We start from the raw sequence: 11,676 nt of genomic DNA, 5'->3' as shown, positions 1-11,676 counted from the left end.
GCCCCCCCCTCCTCCTAAGAGCCAGCACCTCTGCTGTGCTCACGGATGCCACAGAGGCCTCACTCCTGCCGGGCAACAGGTACCTTCTCGGGAGTGGCCCCCACTTTCTCCCCTGCTAGCCAAGGACCGTAATTAGGGGTTGAATTCCAGAATAATCCAGCTGGGGACATACGGGGCCTGCTAGTGAAGGAAAGAGAGTATACATGAAAGAATAGTAACTACCACAGACAGACGCTGGCAGGAGCTAGAGGAATGCTCCTGGAATTGGATTTTGGGAATGCTTGATTAAGGGGGCTGGAATGTAAGACTGGATAAGCAAGAATTCATGGATTTGGGGGCACTTTCTTGAGACACAGATTTAATACGCTGGATGGGACACGAGGCGATAGGGCAGATTCTGCTGGGGGTGGCTCTTAGAAGTCTGGAAAAAGCAGTGGCCAATACTCAGTGAAATGGAAATACCCGAGTTTTCCTGGCAGATGGTGAAGAAGAAATAAAAGAAGCTGGCAGAAGTGGGTGTGCTGGAATGGATATATTATGTAAGGCCAGTAATGGCGGAGGGGTAGGCAAGGGTAGGCAACCCACAGAAAGCTGTGGAGAAGGCACATGGAGCATGGTGTCCCTACGGGCAAACCGACAGCCAGTAAGGCTCTGCTTAATAACTACAATGAAAAAAGCAGACAGGAATGGAGGTGCAGGGGGCAGGCACAATGGAAAGCCTTGGTCCCCTGCTCAGTTCCCAGGCCTGAGCCAATTTGCAGATCTGGAACCCATAGTCTAAAGAGGGATCAGGGGTCTAGGAGGAAGGACCTTGCAAAAGTGCAGCAAGTATGTACGGTGATTCCTAAAGTTTTCTCCCAGAGAAAACTGTTTATTTGGGTGACTGTTCACTAGAGAAAAGGGACTAGTAGACACTGGAGTTTTAGCTGACATGAGCACCTGAGACTCAAAGCATCGTCATGGGCCCTTTTTCAGAATGGGGCCCCTGGAGGTCAGGGAAGAGGGGAGTCACGGCTAAGGTCTGGCTGGGTCCGAAGCTGCCACCAGTCCCTTGTACCTGAGTGCTTAGTCAGAACTCACGTGCTCTGACAGGGGCAGTGACCCCCACATCAGGTCACTGGCTTACTTCGTGGGAGCAATCATAGTAGAGAAAGCCAAGTGCAAGCTTCTGAAACTGCTTTCTCCCGGCTCCCTTGCCTTGCCCCAAATAGTAAATAAAAAAATCTCATACCAGGGGATATGGCAGAAAGTAATGCCACCATTAACAACTTCAAGGATGAAGGGGTGGTGGTCCCTACTGTTTCTCCATTTAAGTCACCCACCTGACCTCTGCGTGAATCCGACAGATCCCGGACGAGGACTAGCTGGACTGCCTCTGGCTGCACCAAGGAGGAGCCGCGCTCGCTGATGCTGTGCCAGACATGGGATCACTGCTAGAGCTGATTAGTAAGGCCCTAGGTATGTGGTCTGCAGTCATTTGGTCAATGTGTTCTTTTCCATTCCAATTAGAAAAGGGGATCAGAAACAGTTCATAATCACATGGGATAGACAATAATACTCATTTACAGTTTTGCCTCAGGGTTGTGTAAACTGCCTTGCCCTCTTAATGTCATCTCAAGAGATCAGGGCCATGTGGATATCCCACAGAACACCACATTGACCCATTACATCCATGACCCCGTGCTGATCAGGCAGGATGAGTAAGAGGTGTCCTCTCCTGGAGGCCGTGGCGCAGTCACACACACTCCAGAGTGTAGCATAGAAAACCGATGAAGATTTAAGGACCTGCCCCTTTAATGAAGTTTTTAAGGGGTTCAGTGGCCAGGGAAAGAAAGTGAAAGTAAAAAGTAAGAGAAATTGTCGTATCTTGTATCTCTTGCCGCCGTGAGGAAAGCACAGTGTCTTTGGGCTCAGGGACAACACAGTATCCTGGGTGAGGTGTAGAGCTGCCGGCTGCAGGTGGGTCCCACAACAGAGGCTCTGCAACAGGGCCAGGCTACCGTGCCTGGAAGCTGGAGGTGTTGGGAGTGTCGGCAATGGGGACGGGGAAAGATGGAGTACAGAGCTCATGGCAAGTCCCGGTGGGAGAATCCCGAAGCAGGCCCCTGGGAGGCCACGGCAGGGCCGCGCTATCAGCAACAGCGCATTACACACCTTCTGAGAAACAGTTTCTAGCGTGTTACCAGGCTCTGGTAGAGACAGAACACTTGACCACCGTACACCAAAAGGGACATCTGAAACTGTCCATTATGATCTGGGTTCTGTTGGATGCATCACGTACTCAAAACGGATGGGCCTGGCAGCAGTCCATAAGATGGAAATACTACCTCTGGGATTGAGCCTGAGTGGGGCTAAGGGAAATGAGTCAACTGCATGAGGATATAGCATTAATAATTTTTTGGATTGATTACATGTTGAAATAATATTTTTGATATACTGGGTTAAGTAAAATATATAAAAAATAAGATGAAATATTATTAAAATCAATTCCATCTATTTCTTTTTACTTTAAAAAAGATACATTATATGGCTTGCATTTGTATCTATTTGACAGTGCTGCTCGAAGCCCTCTCTCTTCATCAATACTGCCTTATTCTTTGCTTAATTCATAGCTCCAGTTGCTGTTGCTTGTTACCAGCTTGACATTGTTCAGAAATTCTTTATGGGATGATGGGGTTACTTAATAACTCTTAAGAGAACCCCCAATGAAATATCTAGAAATGTCAATTTCTGTTGAGAAGCAAACGTGCCGGGCCATTAACAGTTTAAGCTCTAGCTCTGGAATGGAGGCCACTGGGTGGAGGGCTTTGGGAACTGAGACTAAAGAACTTGGGCTCAGGGTTTAGGGAGCAGGACCTGCACAATGCGCTCCTTTCAAGATCTGCCTCTTTCAAGAGCCCAGCTGTAGAAAGGCTTTGTCACAGGAGCCACAGGTGAGGGGTGGCGGATAGGCTTCTTACAAGGGGCCAGGCCGTAGTCTTTTTTCCTTGGAATCCAGTGCTCTTCTCCCCCTCACAGCTAAGACCTGAGGAATGAAGGGCATCTGGATATTCTTGTGCTGAACCCCCAATCTCAGTGGTTTCCCTTGTGATTGAATTTCAGGGACACAGCTATTTGAGGGGCGGGGGCAGAACCCTGGGACCAGTGAAGCCTGAGGACCCCCGCCTGGATCACCTGAGCCTCTAGACTGAGGGAATCTGAAGGCTCCGGGGGCCGTTCTGCCTGGCTCACAGAGGGCTCCTGGATATCAAAAGACTTAGCGGTTCAGCCCTGAGGTGAGAAGCTGCATTCTGTTGGCTCCATGTGGAGATGTAGCTACAGTCCCCAAGGTGAACTCAAGGGTTTAACTAGAAGAAGCGTTGTCCAGAACTGAAATCGCCGATCCTTCATTTGTGCTAACGATTTCCTGGAACGGAAAAGCCAGCCACCCGACTAGAGTTCAGGTTATCCTGCCTAAAGTTCTCACAAATGGCCACATACCATAGGTAGCAAACCTGTGACCCAGAAGACGTACAGGACCCCACCAACCGCACACTGCTCATGAAAGGCACAGGGCGGGGAGAGTGGCTTCAGGTCTCTTACCTCAACCCGGCGGCGGTGTGTCCAGAGCCCCGAAGTGCAGGCCAGTGAGTCCAGTGTGTCTACTGACCTCGTAAGCAAGGCCCGCAACGGGCCGTTTCACCCTTGAACGTTTAGTCTCATACATAAATCCTGAATGTTGCCTTCTGAGCACTGTGCACTACACAGTGAGTTTTATTTCACAGCAAATGAGGATGTTTTTTCTTAAGAAATAAATTTAATTCAAGATGGTTAGTGAATGTAAGGCATGTAACACCTTTACGAAAGTTAGAAGAATCCAGTTATAAAAGAAGCACTGTATACGGTCTCAAACAGCTGAAGGTACAATGGGCTCCGTATTTTACAAAGTACAAAAATTATTTCATATACAAAGAAAAAATACAAATAATGTGCAAAAATCATTTTCACAGGTGGCAATTTATAAAATGAAAATGATAGAAAAATCCTTCATTCTTATTATTCCCCAATTTCTTATATATTAACACAGTTCTATTTCCTAGTGTGTAGATAATTTTAAATTTGAAAATCTGATTTATTTGTAATCTACAAAGACAAAGTGGTTTTTTATTTTTTTAAAAAGGGAACTATTTTCATTACTGAAATCTTACGCACAAATCAGTTAATTTTATATTAAATTATAAGTAGGCTATCTGAAAAACAAGGATATAGAAATCATATATACATATTTTTGAAATATTAGTTTGGTATGTAACATATTAACATTCCACAACCACCACCGAGCTACCTCTGACTCCGGCTGGAGGCAGCGCCTGGAGGCAGAGAGCTCGCTGCCCCGCTTGCTGTGAACCAACAGCTTTCCTCAGATCTTAAGCTGAACAAAGACAACATTATCCAAAGTAAAGAAAATCTACAAACAGTTCTTACTGTGCATGTGCAGAAGTGCCGTCTGGGCATCGGATCGTGCCGCCGTGCGGCCGCTGTCTACACAGCCCGTCACAGGTGTGATGCGCTCATGAACAGCCAGCTTCTGTCTTTCCAATATCTTCGCTTCTTTAAGAGTTCAGTGCAAGTGTTTAGTTGTGAGTTAGTGCATTCGGCTTTTTGCATGTTATTTTGTGTAAGAAGCTGTCAGGGAGCAGAAGAATACATAGGAACACAAAGTCCTGGATCCTCAGGGCACCTTTGGCCTAGAAAATTCAGTGTTTTGGAAGCAATATTTTCCTGCATTGGCCTGGTCATTGTTGCATCTTTCCCTGGACCATTTTTTTCCTTCAGAAGAATCCCGTGTGCACCCCCGCCCGCCCCTTGCCTGCCACTGAGCACTGAGGTTCTTGTTGTGATCCCCAGTGGCCCAGCAGGGGTTATGGAAGCACCTTTTGGGAGCACCAGAGAACTGAGCATCTCTAAGGTCAGGCAGTTAAGAGTAGGAGCTATTCTGCTGGGAAACCTGTTCCAGACACAATATAAGATCATCTTGGAGAGTTTTGATTTTTGTTTGTCAGAAAGCTCTCCAAGGAAATTGTGACCTTGGGAACAAAAAGGATCTAGTTTCATCAAGAAGGAGTCAAGTAAGTGGTAGCCATTTTGCCTAGGGGACAGATGACAGTTGGCTCAGGAAGCATTCTTCTGATCCCTAACCACTAAGACCCTGTTAGAACAACCTAGTGCAAGACATAGGGAGTGCCTGGGGCTCTCGGCCAGCCCTCTGTGACACATTCACTCAGGCTAAGCAGACATAGCAACTGCTCAAAGAGGGCACTGGGTAAGACTGGGCAGGAGAACCTTAGGCCTGGGATGACTCTTTAGAACCAAACAGGAAGCTGTCAACTCCTCAAGGATTCATGCACTTTGTTCTCTCTGACAGCATGAGTCCTTCCTCCCTCTTCTGCTTGGGTTGACCATGGGCATCAGGCATCAGAGATACAGCTCTGGATCCTGTCCATCCACTGTTGGGCACTCTGTCCATCCTGGGCACAGAAGTTATACACACGTTTGCTGGTCTTGAGCTACAAAACCAAATGAAGAGAAGCACAGATGAAGGGCAGGCCTGTTCTATGGCTTTGGCTAAGTGTGCGAATCAATCCCAGTGAACCTCCCTTCCCATACCGCCCCAGAACCTCTATGTTCTCATTCCCCTCCTGGACCATACTGTCACTGCCTTCACAGTCACACTGTGTTTTTGGTCCCCAGAGTCACTGCAGATATTATAAGAAGGCCATTGGCAGAAAAAGGAGACATGCTAGGAGAGCCTAACTTTGCACTTTCCTGGGGCCTTCCTTGACTAAGGAAGAGGGTCAGGAATGGCTCTGGCCTCTCCCATGCACTGCACCAATGCAGCAAATGTGCCATGGAAGCTCCCAGTGCTCCTCAGGCAAGCCTGAGTGAGATTCATCCACACCATGAGGAAGTTGGCTTCCCTGTCCCCTTTCCATCCCCTTCTCTAAAGGCTTCAGTTGGGGCCACCCTGGAAGCCCAGACTCAGGGAAATGGCCTCATGGCTAGAACAGAGCCCTAGAGTATGACTGTGCTCTTTATGAAGCCCTGCTTGGCTATGGGAACTAGATAAGAATCCTATCATGTGGCCCATAAAATGCCCCAAGGCTCACCTAAGGGCAAATAGTCATCATGTATGACTAAGGACAATTTTTATGGACGGTCAAGCATGAAGACCACTGGATCCAAAGGGAAGTAGCATCTGTTCTTGACAGAAGGTAGTGAGTAAAATAACAAACAATACTTAATAGGGAATTCATCTGCCTCCATATGTGGCCGGACACCCGCTGAAGAAGTCCTTTGTGCAAAGCAATATGCAGCCTTTTTGAGACATTTGAACAGTGGGAAGGAAGAGGTCAGCTTTGGGCATCGAGTGCTGAGTTCAAGTTCTGTAGCAATTCCCATAGCCAGGAGGTCTGCAACCTACCTGCTGTCACCATCAATTGCTCTGAGGCCCCATAATTCTTGGAGGTGGATGGATTGTAAGGAATCATGTACAGAGCCAGGAAAAGACAAGTAAGATCAACTTACATCAAAGAAAGCCTTGTCACTCGTGTGCTTTGGGGCTCCCATGCTGGGGCCAGCAGGGATGACCATTTCTACTTCAGCCAGATCAATGTGGCCTTTACAGCTTGTGTCCTCACCTGAGTCATAGTATCGCAGCTGGAACCAAAAGGATACAGAGGGCATATAAGAGACACAGAAAGCGAAAATGGCATGGCTTTTCAAAATGTATTTGAATACTTTCCTCTGCATCTTGCTAACCTATGCCTGAAAGAATAAACAAGAAAATAAAAACACCGCTTGCTTCTTGGTGGCTGACAGAAAGGAGGAAAAAGACGTATTTTTTTGAAATTTGAATGAATAAAAAGATTACATATTAAAAAATAAAATTAAATGTCAACTAACAATTGTAAGAAACATAGGTAACATATAAAAAACAGGTTTAGAATATATATAGAATTCCTAGAAATCGGTAAGAAAAAAAATAATCTAGTAGAAAAATGATAAAAAAATCTCAACAGGCAAGTCACAGGAGAAATGCAAATGACCTATAAACATCTGAAAAGATGAGCAACCTCACTGATGAAAGAAAAGCGATGAAATCAGTAAGACTTCACTTTTCACTTAGATTAAGAAATATTAAAAACGGCTGATAATATTCAGGTTGAATGTAAGGCACTAGGTATTCCCAAACATTGTTAGTGGGGATATAATTTGTTAGAAACCTTTTGGACTATAATTTGGCAACAGCAACTAAAATTTAAAATGTTTATGCCTGGGGCGTCTGGGTGGCTCAGTTGGTTGAGCGTCTGCCTTTGGCTCAGGTCATGATCCCAGGGTCCTGGGATCGAGCCCTGCATCGGGCTCCCTGCTCAGTGGGGAGCCTGCTTCTCTCCCTCCTTCTGCTGCTCCCCTTGCTTCTGCTCTCTCTCTCAAATAAATAAATAAAAATAAATAAATAAAATGTTTACGCCTATTGATACATCCTTCTCACCTCTACAGAAACACTCCCACGAGCATGCAGAGACACACAGAAAGAGGTTTCCTTCAGCACTGTTTTTATTAGCTAAAAATGGAAAAGATGTATCTGTCTTTTAATGCAGTGTTTGTTAATTAAATGATGGTTGGTTAATTATATCAATAATATGGAATACTATAACTTTTCAAAAATGATAAGGAAGATCTTTATGAACTGGTAGGAAAATATGTTCAAGATATATTATATAAAAATATAAGTTGCCAGATAGCATGTAGATATAAAATGATTTTTGAAAAACACAATAAACAGCTCAACATTTGACTGAGTGGTTATTATGTGCCAGGACTGAATTTCACTCTCTAACTTACACAGTAGGAAAGTGTCTGGTGCCTCTGTCACTGTGGTTCTGGCCTCAGACTTTTCTCTGTAATGGATCTAACATAAACTTTTCATGTTAAAGAAATCCGAAAGATTGGTAAGAATGTGAGTATAATTTGGTGTAATTATAAATTACAGAAAAATTATGACATTGTCCTATGTTATATTTAGTGGTTTAACGGAACTTGTCTCTACAGCTTATTCTCTATGATTTCAGAGTCGTTATTTTAAAGTACAATCCCCTCCCCAAAAGGGCTTCCATTGCGTATTTGTAAGTAAATTCTCTATGTTCTTCCACAAAGACTCTAACTTTTATGAAATGCCCTGAGCAGAGGGAAATGTGGTCCCCATCTAAGATCTTTATCTGGAAATGGTCTTCTAGGTGCAGGTCCTACCAGAACACTGTATAGGGGTACCAGTTTGTATCTTTCTTAACGGACTCCATTTTTTATTTTATATTTTATTTTATATTTTATATAACTTATCTTATTTTAAAGTAGGCCCCATGTCCAGCGTGGAGCCCAATGCGGGGCTGGAACTCACAACCCTGTGATCAAGACCTGAGCTGAGATCAAGAGTTGGATATTTAACTGACTAAGCCACCCAAGTGCCCCTCAACAGACTCTATTTTAGAAATGAATGTGTTGAGAATCAAAATGTGTACTCAGCCTCCAGGCTGACTGGTCAGTTATGAGGTAGAGTGAGGCTGCAGTCTAGCCCAGAGAGAGGTGATTTCTGTAGGCTTTCATAGTATTATTACCTGATGTTTTGTTACATCCAACACAAACCAACGGGGCTTCCAACCTTTCAGCAGAGCCCCTCTTTTATAAAGCGTTCCCTCGAAGGACCTAGAAGAAACGATGACAGGCCAGTTAATTTTGGTTTTTCATTTAAAAAGTGCTGTGAAGGGGATGTCTGTTGTTTTTGTCAAGCCTCTCCTTCCCTTGGATGGTCCAAAAAAAAGCCAATCAGAATCGTCTCGAGAATCTTTTTTACTAGACCTTTGGGGGAAAGACTGCCTCTTTCTGCTGGAATTACCAAACTTGTGAGGTTTGGAGCTCTCAGTAGCCATCTTTTGTGCCATGTTGGGAATGATGCAACCCCTAAAGGAAACAGAGCCAGCAAATGAACAGAAGCCTGAAGACAGCTGTGTGAGAAACTGGCACATCCTTGGCCTTCCCAGTCTATGTGAGTAAACTCCTTTTTGCTTAAGCTAGTACGAGCTGAACTTCTGACGTCCCCAAACTGCTGACTAACACATATCCCTCTAACGCTCTAACAGGCATGAGATAATAATAACCAGGACTTAACCACAAATCGCTATAACCTCTTGACATTTAATTTTAGTTGTAATTTTGATTTCTTCTCTTCAAAGAGCCATCTAACACATTTACAACAGAAACAAAGAAAGAATGAAGGCAAATCCATTCAAGGTGACAGAAGGCTGTCCTGGCCAGGCCCAGCTGAGGGCAGGGCGGGCGGCTCGGCGCGCCCACCTGTTCTCGTCGTTCTTGGACGCGTACTGGCTGTAGAGCGTGGCTGCTCTGCGGTCCACGCCATTGGACGGGCACGCGCGGGCGCTGTGCTCCCGGCCCGCGCCGCTGTCTGCGAGGGGCAGCAGAGACCGCTTCTGACAGGAGGGCACGTTGGCAGACACAATTCCTGGGGAGCCTGAAGGGTGTCTCTGCGGCTGAAAAAGAACCATACTTTGATAAAAAAAAAACACCCCTCCCCCTAAACTGTAAGATGATAAATTTGCATTTTACGTTAAAAAAAAAAAAGAGCTAGGAAAGCTTTATGAAGATTTTATTGAGCAACTCATCCAATAATTTCATTTCTAAAAATTTATCTCAAGGAGAAAACTGGAGTACTAAATAAAACATACGTACAAAGATGTTTATCCTGGAGTTGTTTATAATAGTAAAAAACCAGAAACAACGTAAATGTCTATGATTAGGGGACTGGTTAAAAAAAAGGTATTTCCATAGAATGGAATTTTATGACAGGCATTAAAACTGCTGGGCTGACTTATATATAGTGACAAAGGAAGGTCATGTATGCCTCATTTTTTTAAAAAAATATTTATTTATTTGAGAGAGAGAGAGCATGAGACAGAGAAAGCACAAGAGAGGGAGGGTCAGAGGGAGAAGCAGACTCCCCGCTCCCCCAGGACCCCGGGATCATGACCTGAGCTGAAGGCAGACGCTTAACCGACTGAGTCACCCAGGCACCCCACAAAGCTGGTTTTAAAATAGTATATATAGTAAATCCCTTTTTTGTGTGTTTAGAATGATACAAGTTTGACAGCTTGTGGTTTATTTCTAGGCTATAAATTGTAGGTGATTTTTATCCTCTGCTTATTGTGTATTGTCTTATTTAAAATAATAAATATATCTCACTCTCATAATCAGAAAAAAATATCAAGAAACGGTTTTATTTTTCTGAGAAGTAAAGCAGTCAGACATCGCCCGCCGGTGGTCTGTCTGACAACAGTTCCCTGAGCTGCCATCTGAAGGCCAGAGCTAGTGCCTGGAGGGTCCCTTCTCGGCAGCCTGGTGGCTTTCTTCTGTCCCCCACTCTCCTTGTCCCTCTGTGACATCTGAAGTCCTCTTCACAACACTCACAGCTGTCTTGACTTCCCTTCTGTTGCATCTGGAGCCAGTCTGATGTGGATCTGATGGTGGCTGCCTCAAGTACGAGGTGTGTGATCTCTGTGCCTGTCTCCTTGCCTGTGAGCAGGGACGCCCCCCCCTCACCGTGGGCTGCGGGGGATGCTAAAGTGGGGGGGGGCTCAGCATGGCCTCTTGCACATATTAAGGCCTGATAAAAGTTTAAGTCAAAAACGGAAGAGGGGGTGTGAAAAACAGAAAACAGAGTGTGTGTTTTTAAAATATTGTTATGATAAATGTTTCTTAATTCAGAAACAGAAAAGGGGGTGTGAGCAACAGAAAGTAGCATAATTTGTCTTTTAAAAATATTTTCTTTTCTCTGGCTATTTCTCTGAAGGGAAGATGGTCCTGGTGTTCCCTTCCCTACTCATGTGGTAGAAAATCAGCTGAAACCACAGAGGAGCAGATAGAAAAGAACCCGGTAATTTTCCCTGGATGCGGGGCCCTGAAACACAAGTCTTATGTCACTGTGGTAAAGTGAGACACTCAGGAAGTATTCAGTCATTTGGGACCTTCTGCCCTGGACCTCCAGGGCATGACCCCTCCCCTTTCCATCCCTCCCTCTGGCCTTACACCCGCCTGGGTTACCTGTGGCAGTGGGCCCCACCTGACCTAGCACCCTCAAAAAAACTCAGAAGTAGCTCCTCACAGGATTTTATCAACTCACACGGTCTGCTCTGGGTTCTTCCTTAAGGTCCGCTGTTACTCTTTCCCACAGTTGCTGCCACTTCTCAGGGGTTTGGTTCAATTTGTGCTCCAATCTTTCAATTTCCTGCAAAGCAATTAAAATGAGTTTTCTGACATTAAGTATTTCATAGAAATCAGAATGTGCCCCAGAGCCAAATCTCCTCTGTATTGGGCCCGATGAACATCATGGCCAGAAGGTAGCTAAAGTCGGTGGCCTCAGAGGTCTCCCAAGCCAGGGACAGTGGTGGGAGCTCTAGCTGGTATGACGTACTGTGGCAAAGGTGATTTATTAGGATCTGTAATCAGGCCTTTTTGTACAGAATAGCTTAAATAAAGAGAAAATATGTATCCCAAACACCTTGACCTTTGGCCACCCCACAGGAAATCTGATGGCCACAGCAAAAAGGCTGGTGTCCAAATCCTAAT

At 45.0% G+C, this 11,676-nt stretch overlaps 1 protein-coding gene across 4 annotated transcripts in view; it reads right to left on the bottom strand.

Annotated features, from left to right (window-relative positions):
* Positions 1 to 3,718: 3,718 nt before the first annotated feature.
* SBF2 (SET binding factor 2) overlaps positions 3,719 to 11,676 on the bottom strand; it is a 454,330-nt gene continuing 446,372 nt past the window's right edge. For all 4 annotated transcript variants that reach the window (XM_078058407.1, XM_078058408.1, XM_078058411.1 and 1 more), the window contains 5 exons: positions 11,231 to 11,335; positions 9,391 to 9,584; positions 8,655 to 8,742; positions 6,565 to 6,696; positions 3,719 to 5,546 (listed from right to left, as the gene is read on the bottom strand). In XM_078058407.1, coding sequence (XP_077914533.1) covers positions 5,448 to 5,546; positions 6,565 to 6,696; positions 8,655 to 8,742; positions 9,391 to 9,584; positions 11,231 to 11,335 — 618 coding nt within the window. In that variant the 3' untranslated portion in view covers positions 3,719 to 5,447. The remainder of the gene's footprint in view (positions 5,547 to 6,564; positions 6,697 to 8,654; positions 8,743 to 9,390; positions 9,585 to 11,230; positions 11,336 to 11,676) is intronic.

Source organism: Halichoerus grypus, chromosome 11, assembly GCF_964656455.1.
Source record: "Halichoerus grypus chromosome 11, mHalGry1.hap1.1, whole genome shotgun sequence".
In the NCBI taxonomy this organism is placed as follows: Eukaryota; Metazoa; Chordata; class Mammalia; order Carnivora; family Phocidae; genus Halichoerus; species Halichoerus grypus.
The sequence above is the reverse complement of the archived record's forward strand: the minus strand, read 5'-3'. Positions and strand labels throughout refer to the sequence as shown.